Source organism: Rhinolophus sinicus, chromosome 3, assembly GCF_057876585.1.
Source record: "Rhinolophus sinicus isolate RSI-liver-muscle chromosome 3, RSI-T2T, whole genome shotgun sequence".
NCBI classification, from domain to species: domain Eukaryota; kingdom Metazoa; phylum Chordata; class Mammalia; order Chiroptera; family Rhinolophidae; genus Rhinolophus; species Rhinolophus sinicus.
Window position 1 is genome coordinate 136791257 of NC_142503.1, and position 14169 is coordinate 136805425.

Below are 14169 nucleotides of genomic sequence, written 5' to 3' on the forward strand. Positions count from 1 at the left end.
CTCTCCCTCTCTATCTATCTATCAATCTATCTATGTATCTAAATATACTCCAAAAAAAGTATACACATTTTAAGAAATTGTAATACTAAATACACATTTAAAATTGTAAGACTCACTATATACCAATAACAAAAGATGAATACAAGTCAGGTTTGACTTCTGCAATTACAAGAGGTGCTCAAAGTGGTTACCATCAGCATCCAGACACTTCTGATTATGGTGAACTACTACTTGAGCAATGTTGACCAAAGTGTCCACTTGTATACATTTTTTTGGCACCCACAGTATATATATAAAATGTCAAATTATTTTATGAAGAGAAAGCCAAAGCATTACCATAAGCAAACCCTGAGTTTCAGGTAGGCTAACCATGACTGTAAACTACTGACCAACTAAGTTCCAGTTTAATAAGAATAGAATAAAATTTTTATGAGTAGTTTAAAGGTCTGGCTTTGAGGTCCATTAAACACTAGAAAGGACTAATTGAGTGAAATAGAAGCTTCTTGATTTTTCTAATTCTAAAAACACTTATCTATCTAGCCTAGCATGATTATATGTAAGTATAAATTGTCGAATCATTTTATGGCACCTAGATGAAGAATCAAGAACTAGAAGGTGTTGGTAATGGTTATTGAGTTTGAAAAACTGATTTGGTAAAATTATTCTTTAAAACATAATATCATTCATTCTCAGAGTAACTCAACATGTAAAGACTTGAGAGAGAATTCTAATTCACTTTTAAGTAGCAGACCAAGAGTAAATGAAAATATCAAGCTGGAACAGGAGCTTGTTTCCCAGGCATGTTCCATGTTCATGCCAAGAGTGACTTTCAAATCAGCAGATTGTATTGAAACAAAGGACTTGGTAAAAATTAAAATGATGACATCAAGATGGTAGCTTTTTCTCCTACAAATGTTTATTGTCACTTCTAGTCAAGGTGGCAGAGTAGATAAATGCTGTGCTCACTTCCTCCCACAACCACATCAAAATTACAACTAAAGTATAGAAAAACCAACCTTGAGAACCACCTGAATTCTAGCTGAACAGAACTTCTATAACTAAGGATATAAAGAAGCAGCCACATGGAAACTGGTAGGAGGGATGGAGATGCAAAATAAGCTGGCCCCACACCCACATGTGGTGATTAAGAATCAGGAGGGACATCTCAACTGCAAAGGTCCCCCCTGAGGAGTGATGGATCCTAGCCCCACACCAAGCTTCCTGGTCCAAGTCCCCACTACCGGGAAGATGAGTACCCATAACACCTGGCTGTGAAAGTCAGCAGGGATTGCATCTGAGTGAGATGGAGGGCTGCTGGAGTCCCAGGCATTCCTCTTGAGGGGCCCATGCATGGATTCACTTGCTCACAAACTCACTCACTCTGGGATCCAGTACAGGTGAAGCAGCTCAAAAAGTGCCAGGGACATACATGGAGGAACTGAACTGACTAGCTTCAGGGTGAGGGCTGAAGCAGCAGAGGTCAGGGTAGCTCTCTCTGGGGATGGAAGTGCTGGCAGGCACCATTGCTCCTTTGATGAGCCCTCCTGCCACCCAACTGGCAGACACAGCAGGTTCCAGATCTCAGCTTTCCATTAATGGGGTTAACAACATTCACCCTACCCTGGTGATTCCCTGAGGCCCCACCCCACCCAATTTGCACGCTCTGCCCAAATCACTTCTAGTAGCTTTTCCTCACATGCAGCCTGCCTCAGCTCATGCTGCAGACTTTCCTAAAATCTCTCAAAGGTCCACAAACCCCAAACAAGCAGCAGCTGCTGTCAGCATGCCCAGTACTTTTCATTAAGTGGGAGTCACTTGCATTGTAACTCCCATCAGGAGGCCCGAAGGCTGGCATAAGCTGTGGCCAGTATTGGCTTGGAATGTAGCTTCAATAAGTGGCCACAAACCCAGCAAAGTGGCAGGTGGCCTCAGCACACATTGTACTGCCCACAAAAGGGTCCCAAGCCTGGCATTAGTGGCAGCCAACCTCTGTTTGCAGGATAGTATCTCCCAAGGACCGCCAAACTCAGCACAAGCAGCAACCAAACACAGATTACTTTGTAGCTCCCACAAGGCTCTCATGGAGTCCAGCACTGGGCCTACCAAAAAATAAGTACTTAATAAATGTTTTCTGGTATAAGACTTGATATCAAACTGTTTCAAAACACTGAAGAGGAAGGAAGGTTCCCATAGTCATTTTACAAGGCCAACATTAACCTGATGCCAAAACCAAACAGAGACTCCAAGAAAAGAAAATTATAGGCCAATATCCCTGATGAACATCAACGCAAAAACCCTCAATAAAATATTAACAAACTGAATTCAGTAGTACATTAAGAAGATCATACACCATGATGAAGTGGGATTTATTCCTGGGATACATGATTGGTTCAATATCCACAAATCAGATAACATAATACACCACATAAACAAAATGAAAAACAAAAATTACATGGTCATATCAATAGATGCAGAAAAAGTGTTTAACAAAATCTAACATGAATGTATGATAAAAACTCTTAGCAAAATTGGAATAGAGGGAACATATCTCAACATAATAAAGACCACATATGACAAACCCACAACTAACATTGTACTCAATGATGAAAAGCTGAGAGCTTTTTCTTTAAGATCAGGAACAAGACAAGGATGTCCACTTTCACCACTTTTATTCAACACAGTATTGGAAGTCCCAGCCATAGCAATCAAACAAGAGAAATAACAAGCATCCAAATTGGAAAAGAATAAGTAAAACTGTCATTATCTGCAGAAGACACGATATTATATATAGAAAACCCTTAAAAATCCAACAAAAACTATCAGAACTAATAAATGAATCAAGTAAAGTAGCAGGATACAAAATTAATATTCAGAAATCGGTTGCATTTTTATACACCAATAATGAACTATCAAAGGGAGAAATTAAGAAAACAATCCCATTTACAATTGGATCCAAAAGAATAAAATATCTAGGAATAAATTTAAACAAGGAGGTAAAAGATCTGTACTTGGAAAACTATAAGACACTAAAGAAAGAAATTGAAGAAGATGCCAATAAATGGAAGGATATACTGTATTCAGGGATAGGGAGAATTAACATAGTTAAAATGTCCATACTACTCAAAGTAATGCAATCCTTATCAAAATATCAATGGTGTTTTTCACAGAACTAGAACAAATAATCCTAAAATTATATGGAACCACAAATAATCCCAAATAGTCAAAACAATCTTGAGAAAAACAAAGTTAGAGGTATCCACTACCTGGTATCAAACTATGTTATAAGGCTACAGTAATCAAAACAGCATGGTACTGGCATAAAAGCAGACACATAGATAAATGGAACAGAACAGAGAGCCCAGAAATTAAACCCACTTCTATAGATGGTCATTTAATCTATGACAAAGGAGGCAAGAATTTACAATGGCGTAAAGATAGTCTCTTCTATAAATAGTGTTGGGAAAACTGGACAGATACGTACAAAAGAATGAAACTGGATCAATTTCTTACACCATTTTATTGCTAGAATTATACTAGTTCCTTGCAATATCTTCTTTCCTTTCTTAGAGAAAACACTGTAGTTGTTCTCCAAATTCTACTTTCAACTATCTCATTTTATCAATTTATTAATGTTTCTCCTAAATACACCATTTTGTCCTTTTTCTTTGTGTTGCTATTTTTTGCTTTCTTTCTAATTATATATTTTTAAGAGGGCTGTTTTTTATTAAATTTAATTCTGTAATATGGGACAAAATTAAAATGATGACACCAAGGTGACAGCTTTTTCCCCCTGCAAGTGTTTATTGTCGTGTGTTTCAGAGAGAGTTGGATTGAAGGACAATAAACTTAAGGTCCTATGGGAATTTACAGAAAAGGGGGTGCCAATAGTTTTCTTAAGAAGTCTTAAGTCCAAAAACCCTCAAATTTTAAGATCCTCAATTCATTTCTGAAATAAATTAGCTCTTGTTGTTTCTTACTTTTTCATGTCTATCTTGTTCTATCATTAGATCTACAGGGAACCTTAAAATAAAAAGACTGGCTTAAAATAAGAACTTTCTTTCCCTATCAGTGTAACATTTCTTTTTTAATCTGAAGCCTTCATGTTGAATTATATTATAAATTCAGCTTCCCACTCCTTGTTGGAGGTACCTTCAGTTGACATACTGTTACATGGTGTTACCTCTTATAATGGTAAATTTCATCACTTTGGATAATTCTGTTTTCTTTCCCTCTCTTAAACGCCTGTAACATAAAATGTCACTATGCCCCAAATACCATTTGCAGAAACACATTATAAAGCCATAAGCTCTCCCGACCCCACCCCTCCACTCATATCTCTCTCTCTCTCTCTCTCTCTCTCTCTCTCTCTCTCTCTCTCTCTCTCTCTCTCTCTCTCTCTCTCTCTCTCCCCCCCCCCCAAATACCGCAAGTACATCAGTTTAGAAAACTGAGCTCCTTTGAAAGTCTGATGGGCAAAATGGCTCCTTTCTGTCACCACTCCACATTCCCACCCATATCACCTTTCCCCTTTCACTGTTCTGAGCCAAACCTTACGATCACACATGTCATACTTATAAGAGTCTAAAATCATGACTTTTAACTTCTGCTGGCACCCCAAGAGCAAACCTCTTAGCATGAAGATAAATTACTTGTAGCACACTGATACTAGCATGAACCATTGCTATTTTAATGTAAACTGAAACAGGAGGCTCAAAAAAGAAATTGCCTATTAACTGTTCTGCAAATAGTAGCTATAGAATTCTTCATTCTAAAAAGTCAAGGAAATTTGATGTAAGCAAATATTAACAGTATACAATATCAGTAGATGAAAATGTGCAAATAATAATAACGCCATATATACACCACTCCAAATTTCATTAAAGCCAGCTCATTTTTTTTTTAATAAAAAATAAATTGGACTTGTAGTTCTAGTGCCAATTCATCATATGGAGTGTTGACGTGAAATGTTTGCATGAATCCAGTTTAATGACTTGTAACTAGACAAACCTTCTCTCTTAAAATAATATTGTAGAATATTTTTAAAGTAGCTGATCTTTATTTCCTGCATTCTAAAAGGCAAACTCTAAAAGGTAAAAAACTGAAAGTAATATATTAAATAATTCAAACTCCAGGTTAAGAAAAGTATTATTGCTGGTAAGACAGCAAAGGCTATCCTAACACTGTTTTGTTGAGAAAATTCATTTCTTTCTATGGCAAATTTTACTTACTTAACAGGCATGAGAGAAAAGGAAAAAAGGGAAATCCGGGCCAAAACAAGAATTCATAGTAGTTAAATCTGTCTGAATCACAATAAAGTTATAACATGTAAAATCAAATACAAAACAATCATAACACTTCAACTAGTTTTAAAACAGCACGCGTACATAAAATGTTGGTTTCTATAATGTATCCCTGATGTTGCAAGATTAGCAATAAAAACCAATTTTCCCAAGAATTTCAATGAAGAAAAACTATGAAACAACAATACTTCAAGTCTCAAAAATATCAAGGAAATATAATCCAGAAAGAGTAAATCCAAACATTAAAATCATTATTTGAGGAATGGTCTCTACAATGCATCCATTGAATTCAAAGAATCGGAAAAAGTATAATTTCACTTAATTTACCAACTTTCTTAAAGCACACCCCAGCAAGTCGTTACTTAAGATTCTTTACATTCTTCTGCCACATCTTCAGTTTCCTGTTCATCTGCACATTAAAAACAATAACCAAAGTTGTTAGGCAATCAGAAATGTGTACATAATTAAGGAAACTTATTTTGCCTCCAAAACATTAAATCCTTTTACACATGAAACAATAACCACATTCTTATTTAATATTTATTGAACAGTCACCATAAATTACATATAAAGTTTGCACGAAAAAGCGAAAGATAAGCTTGCCTTCATTGAGCTTACAGATGAGGGTTTTGAGACCTAAAATGGTTATGGATTTGGAGACAGGCATCGGGTTTTTGTTTTGTTTTGTTTTTTTGTTTTTGTTTTTTGTTTTTTTCTTTGAACTAAGTTTCTAGGAAGTAGGGTGAAAGCAAAAGTAAATATTATACTTAGAGTAGATAAGAACTCAATCTTCATTGTAAGAAGAAAAATTATGACACTAACAGAAATGGAATGGAAATATTCTTCTACAAACCTTAGTGAGAAGGTTATCAGAAAAGGCAGAATTGACAACAGAACCAAATAAAAGAAGACAATAAAAAAGAATCCGGAGAAAGTGGAACCCTCATACACTTCTGGTGGGAATCTATAGTTACTTTGGAAAACAGTCTGACAGTTCCTCAAAAAGTTACCATAAACTCAGCAATTCTACTCCTAGGTATATGCCCAAGAGAAATGAAAACATACATCCACCCAAAAACCTCTACACCAATATTCATAGCAACATTACATATAATAGCCAAAAAGTATTAACAACTCAAATGTTTATCAACTAACGAATGGATAAAATGTGGCATATCCATACAACAGAATATTATTTAGCAATAAAAAAAATGGAGTGCTGATACATGCTACGACATGGATGAATCTTGAAAACATCATGTTAAGTATGAGCAGCCAGACACAACAGGCCACATACTGTATGATTCCATTTATATAAAATGTCCAGACCAGGCAAATTCATACACACAGAAAGTAGATTAGTGATTACTTAGGTCTGGGGGGTTGGAGGAAATGGGGAGTGACAGCTAACGGATACAGTGTTTGTTTTTGGAGTGAAGAAAATGTTATAAAATTGATAATGGTGAAGAACAGACAATTCTGTGAATATACTGTAATACAAATCACTGAATTGTTGAATGGTGGCTTGAGAAAAGCTCTGTCCATATCCTAACCCCTGGAACCTGTGCAAGTTACCTTAGTTGGAAAAAGGGTCTTTGTAGATGTAATTAAGCTATAGATCTTGAGATGAGAAGATCATCCTGGATTATTGAGGTAGGCCCTCTATTCAATAACAAATGCCTTTATAAGAGAAAAACAGAGGGAGATTTGAGACACGCACAGAGAAAGAGGCAATGTGAAGAGAGAGGCAGATTGGAGTGACGTTACCACAAAGCAAGGAAACCAAAGAATGTCAACAGCTTGAGAAACTGGAAGAAGGAAGTATTCTCCAGAACCTCCAGGCAGTGTTGCCCTGCTGACAACTTGATTTCAGACTTCAAGCCTCCAGGTCCATGAGATAATAAATTTCAGTTGTGATCATTTGTTGTGGCAACCATAGGAATCTAATATAGGTATATAAAATATATATCAGCAAAGCTGCTATTTAAAAAAACTAATAAATAAGGGCAAATGATTTGTAGTTGCAGAGAGTAAAATGAAAAAATGTAGTGATATTGTCAACCCAGGGAGAAGAAATATTTAACAGGGTGTAGGGGAAGGTGGAATGGATAAGAAGGGGACCTCAATATTCCACACCTAAGATAAGGAATCCTAAGACCATGACCCCACACCTTTATAAGTGCTATCTATTCCTCCTATCTGGAGTGTGCTCCTTCTTGCCCACCCAGTAAATGACCACTCATCCTTGGAGACAACTAAAATACCACTTCCCCATCTCCCGAGGTTTCATCATCCCCTCTGGAGTGTGACCATATACTTTGTCCCGAAACTCATATTATACTTGTCTCACCCTGCTGTGATTATCTGCTTAAGTGCCTGCCTTCATCGATAGACTGTGAAATAATTCAGAGTAGTGATTACGTCCTCCTCATCTTATATCCTAGAACAATGTCCTTTGTGAATACGATGGAGCCCAGCAGCAATGATGCTCAAGCATGGCTACCCAACACAATCACAAAGACCCCATTCTCAGAAACTGACTTTAAAAATACTGATGCCCAGAGCCAACCCTTAGCAATCTACTGAATTCATCTGGGATGGAAACAAGGTATTAATTAATGTGTTTTAAAATCTCACCGGGTGATTCTAACGTGCAGCCAGAGGCAAGAAGTGCTGCCTAAGGGATGAACTCAGTATAGCTTAAAATGCCAGACAGATGTGAGGCAGACAGCAAAGAGAAAGATCTAAAAATCAAAAGTGTACAAAGCACAGATGATCCCGTGCTGGCTATATGTGTCTCCAAGTAGAGTAGAGAACTCAAGCTAGGACACGCTTACTCTCTGTGGCTATGGGGAAGGTTACCCAAAAGAAGGACAACAGGGATGGCTGGAGAAATAAGAAGACAATCTGAAGAAGTTCTCTTCATCAAAATGAAGAAAAGCAGGGTTTGAGCAGACAGGAAAAAAGATATCTTCTGACATTTTTACCACCACCACATCCGCTAGTCTTTTTTGCAGTCCTAAAGTAGAGGGACTAGTAAACCATCTAGTCCAGAGCTTTTCACACTTCACAGTGCATACAAATCACATTGTTAAAATGCAGCAGGTGTGGAGAAGGGCCTGGGACTTAGCATTTCTAGCAAGATCCCAGATGATGACACACTGCTGGTCCATAGGTCTGGTCTAGTCACAATCTTTAGTCACTTTTCCTTTTACCCAATTTTAATACAGCAATGGAAACAGAAGCTCCCAATCACTGATAAAGTGATAAGTACATGACAATTAAATATTAAAACTCTCCAATATGCCAGTGTTCACATCACACGACTAACAAAATGATAAAGTGACATTTTATAAGTAGATAGAGAAAAATAAGCAGTGAATATGTACATGAAAACTCTACCTCAAGCAGAATCAGATTAAAGAACATTAGTTTAAAAATAACTTGAAAAGATAAATTCACCAAATACAAACTTACTATATACTAAAGTTGTATTAAAAACCAAAAAAAAGGAATTAACACTGGAAACTTCTACCATGGCAGCTCTGATATTTTGATCAAATAAACTTTGCATGAGGATTAAGTTACTAAGAGCATCTGAGAAGCAATTAGCAGCCTTGGAAAAGTAATTTAACAAATAATAACTAGGAGGCCTGAAGGCACACACTGTTTGAGAGAAACAGAAATCCATCAAAGCAATGAGTTAAGTATTTCCCTAAGAGCAAGCCAAAATATTTTCTAAAGGAAAAAAAATCAGCTAATAGTGTTACTATTTTTAGAATCTCACTGCTCCACTGCAAACCAGTAAGAAAACTTTCTCAAAACAACCTAGTTTCTTTGAAATCGTGGTACAAACAATAACATATACTAACACACATCCCTTCAAGCCACCCCTACATCCTTCCCAAAAGTCAAGTCCACCTGCAACCAGGCTTTATCGAGCAAGTTAGAATCAAATATGCCTTTTGATGGGCAGAATTTCAACATGAAGTATATTCAGATTGCACAGTTGCCAGTTTGGGTAGAACTTGTTCTATCGGAGGACCACAATAGGATAATACAGTTCGCCTTCTCACATCTAAACTGAAACCCATACTTCTCAAATATGCACAACGAAATCTGTGACTTGCATTAATTTGACAGCCTGAACGCTCTCAATACCAGGGACTCAGACTTCAGTTAAGGCTGGCGAGGGCCTTGGGCGTGGGTATAAAACAAGCAGAAACCTCTCCAGATGATCCCGACACTCACCCTGGTTAGGAATAATGCTCTGTGGTTTGTAACGGTGGTTCTCAAGCTTCACTGGAAGTATCCCCAGGGGAACTTACTAAAGTGCAAATTCTGATTGATTGGGTTTCGGGTGGGGCCTCACGCTCTGCATTTCTAGCAGGCCCCGAGTGATTGGCCCACACCCTAAGGCGCAAAGGCATCTAACATGGGATGGGAGTCCCAGGCTTACAGGGTACCAAAGGGCCAAGCACATGAAGAACAGATGGCCAGATCGGGGCTGTGTCTTCCTGGAGAGTACATGCCTCTTCTCTAAGGGGCCATCTGCTACTCAGCTTCCCTCACTGGTGGAAGGACCTGCTGATTTCTTAGAAAAGTCAGAAATCCAGACGTTTATGGGACATCTCCTGATTAAATGTCACATACCACAATACCTAAACATGTCCAGTCACCAACCAAATCATTTTATGTGGATTTTCTCATTCGATCCTTATTACAACCCTATAGGGTAAACATTAAAGCCATCTTATATTATAGATAAGGAAACCAAGGTGTAGAGGAAAAAGAGATTAAGTAACTTGACTAAGTAACTAGCAGAGCAAAGATTCAAAGCCAGGCGTGCCTCCCCCAGAGCCCATGCTGCTAACCACAGAGCCAGATGGTGCCAGTGGATGGGCAGGCCAGACATCCCTCTGCTTATCTACGTTCTAGCCTGGACTCCATTAGCTTTGCCTTGTGGGTAATTAATCTGCTCTATGGCTTTATGTTCTTAGTTTCAATTTAGAGCAACCAACCATCCCAGTTTGCCAAGGACTGAGGGTTTCCTGGGACAAGGGACATTCAGTGGTAAAACCAGGACACTCCTGAACAAACTAAGACAGTTGGTCGCTCTAGTTTTCTTTGAAGGGTGTTATTTTTAAAACAAACTTATCTGACTCGTTTTTGCATATATTATAGAAGTTTTTAAGAACACTATTCACTAAATGGGTCCTATAGGAAATTCCACTGTTTTCCTTGAAAAATTAGTATAGTTCTTTCCCCTTCCTTACTACCATGTTTCCCTGAAAATAAGACCTAGCCGGACCATCAGCTCTTTTGGAGCAAATATTAAGACCCGGTCTTATTTTACTATAATATTTTACTTATGTTACTTATAGTAAAATAAGACCGGGTATAATGTAATATAATATATATAAAATATAATATAATATAATATAATATAATATAATATAATATAATATAATAATATAATACTGGCTCTTATAGTAATTTTTGCTCCAAAAGACGCATTAGAGCTGATGGTCCAGCTAGGTCTTATTTTTGGGGTAACACGGTATGTGACTGACTTTGTATCTTTTTTGCCCTATTCTGCTATTTTTATTTGTTATTCATATTTTACTCTTTATTTATGAATTTCTGTTGATAAGTAGCTCAAATGCTTAGTGGTAAAAATACTATATATGCATAGATGCCTCCTTTTTTATGATCTAGAAAGAAATTCAGCACAAGAGAATTTGACTAAATAATAGACTAACCACAAATCTAATGCATTTTCTTTCTGACAGGCCGGTGTACACAGAAGTGTGTCCGAGGTCAAGTGGTAACAAGGAACACTTACTCCCCACTCTCCTCACATTTCCCTATGGAAGAACTTATAGTAGGGAAGCACACAACCTCACTTCCCTTCCCAGTACTCGCCCCATGGAAGGAAGCGCCAATTATCTGACTGGTGAGTTTGGGGGAAGAAATGGCACGCTCAGCTCAACCCCCTCCTGCAAGGCAGGCAGCACTCCTCCCCCACACTTCCCCCAAGGGTGCTTCTTTGCTCTCCCATGCTGGTGGTTCCACTTGGACAGGTCTCCATAGGTAAGGCTTGAGATTTTTCACTTCTGCCAGGGACTTGATGTGTAAGTTTATTTCGGTGGCGTAGCATAAGGAAGACTGTTTGGCTGCCTACCCAAGTCACAACAATCCCCTACATTTCATCAGCAATAAAGCCAACCTCTTTGAGCTCCATTTGTTGGAAGCCATCTCTCTCTTTCAGTTGGTTCTGATCTGGGTAGTGAAGAGAAGATGCTATTCACGGGTCCCCTAGAATCCCAACAGTGAGTGAATACAACATTGAATTTACTGGACCTTGTATCGAGAAAGTCAAATAACAACAGTAGTTACCACTAAACTTAAAGCACAGATGTGAAAAATGATGTATTTCACATTGGAAGATTAACATCGCTGTGAAGCCAATCCTTAGTTTTCAATGCCACAATTTAAATTGGACCTCAATGCCATGAGGTTTGGTTCTCCTTTTGAAGTGTTATCTGACTCTGCCTTTTAGAACCAGAATTACAATACGTGTAACAGACCTTAGTTCATCAAGGGAAAGAAAACTATACATCAATAATATTTCCTTTCTGTCTGCTTATAGAAATCTACTCTGAATCACATTTACATATATCTGTTTCCTGAGAAAGAGCCGGAATAGAATGTAGCAGCTGAACACACTGCAATTCCTCATTAGTTACATCTATGGAGGGCTTTTTACCAACAAAACTGGTTTAGCATTCGGTTTTTGGTGTTCACTTTTGTAGAAAGCACATAATGTACAATTTAGTATTTTAAAATACAATTGATTAGCAAGTTATTTTAATAATCATACATGCTCAGGTTAGTAAAATAAAGAAAAACTCCAACTTCACATATGCTAACTTGCACTCAAAATGATAATGTAGGACTATCCCTTAAGGTTTATTATGTAAACAGAAAATAAAATATGGTTCACATATTCACATCTATGCCATCTTAATCCTCCAGACCCACAAGCGTTGTTATGATCATACATTGGGATTATCTGCTGCCATCAGAGGCATGTGCTGTGGAGTTAGAGGTAAGCCACCATCGCTTTTTTCCATTAAGTCACATTCCATCTTGTCAGGTTTTACTCAGCAACAGATACACATCAGTGTGACACATGTTCACATAGAAGTAAAGTCATATCTTAGCAAACTGCTGTTCTAACCCCCCCCCCACACACACACACACAGATCCCACAGGAATGAGACCCCATAGACAACAAATCATCACATCCAATTTAGTAAGTTTGATCAGGGTAAACAAAGAGGAGATGCAGATACTTTCTCTCTAATAAAAACCGTCTGTCCAAAAATAAAGGAAAAGCACTGCAATTGTAGAGTAGAACAAAGTTATCATGTTTTGTTCTTTCATTTATTTATTAAATGACGATCTTTGTGGGGGAAGTCATACCACACCCATCTAACTGAATTGCACATTGTAAGTGAATTCTGCTGCTGGATAAAAACTTTATAGCTTGTGAAACTTCGTTTTAAAAAGTTCCAAATCTTTACGTAGAATGTGAGGCTTACATAACTCTTTGTGATACCACTTGCTATCATTCACAATGTGAAGAATACATGTGAACCATATTTTCAGTATATTATTCTAAAACTGAATAATTTAAATTCTTCCACTTATTAAACAGGCACCTGGTTTAAGGCAGCACTTTAGATATCATAGAAGATGTAACAATGAATCAGAACATACGATCTCTGTCCTCAAAGAAGTTACACAATTTTAAGGAAGAAAAAATGTGTGTGTACATAACAAGGTCAAGAAAGTATAGGTAAAATAATCTGATGCTCTGGGACATTCAGAGGAAAAATAAAATGTTTAAAAGAGGGGACACGGGAAGGTTGCACTCAGAGTGGATGAGGTTGGAATTCAACTACCTTTGCAGGGGTACCTGAACGTTCCTGGGAAGAAAAGGGCCGAGGGAACAGTAGAGGCATGGGAAAGCACTGGCAATCCTGAGACCAGATCAGCTGTAATCTGAATATCATTTAGAGGACTAGTTAGAAATTGATCAGGAAGAGAACTTCAGGTCACATTGTGGAGGCTTTGAACAGCAAGTGAAAGAATTCAGATTTCATTCAATAGGCCGTGGCGAGCCACGGAAGCTTTTTGAGCTAGGAAGTGTGGTTATCAAAGCTATACTTAGGGGGAATTCATTTTGTGGTGGTTGACAGTAACCAGAGGAAAGGAGATACCAGAGGCAGGGAGGGCTGAACAGAGGGTCATCACATTAGTCCAGATGAGGTTGTAGAAAGAGTAAGGAAGGGAGGGGCATGGGAGACGCTGCAGGAGTAGACAAATGGTATTTGAAGATTGAGAGTGGGAAGCAAGGGAGAGGAAAGATGTAAAGATGACTCAGATTTTGAGCCTCAGCGATTGAGGAAACAGAGGTCAAGAGAAAAATCTGAGTTGAGAGAGAAAATTGAGGAATTCAGTTTGAGGTCATATCCAGGTGGAGCAGTCTAGCAGGCAGGTAAAAATACAGGACTGATGAGTTAGTTCAGAATTAATAGAGAGCTTTAATAAGTAATATATAGATACAGCTTTAACAGACATTATATTTTAGAGTAATCTTCATTAGAGGAAAAGTGGAAGCTTTTTAAATAGATTCACCAAATACAAAACAGACTATGTTAGACTTCTAACATAAATAATTGAATATTTGTTTATGTCAAAAACTGCCCATAGCATTTATATCCTGTATCATTGTACCATTATAAGATGCAACATTAAATCAAGACAAAACACCTGAGAATACAGAAGTAGCTGAGATGGG

General features: G+C 37.7%; 1 protein-coding gene across 3 annotated transcripts in view; it reads right to left on the reverse strand.

Annotated features, from left to right (window-relative positions):
- Positions 1-4429: 4429 nt before the first annotated feature.
- The window catches only part of FSIP1 (fibrous sheath interacting protein 1), a 166082-nt gene continuing 156342 nt past the window's right edge, over positions 4430-14169 (reverse strand). For all 3 annotated transcript variants that reach the window (XM_019725567.3, XM_074327919.2, XM_088797135.1), the window contains exon 12: positions 4430-5709. In XM_019725567.3, the coding sequence (XP_019581126.3) occupies positions 5663-5709 (47 nt within the window). In that variant the 3' untranslated portion in view covers positions 4430-5662. The remainder of the gene's footprint in view (positions 5710-14169) is intronic.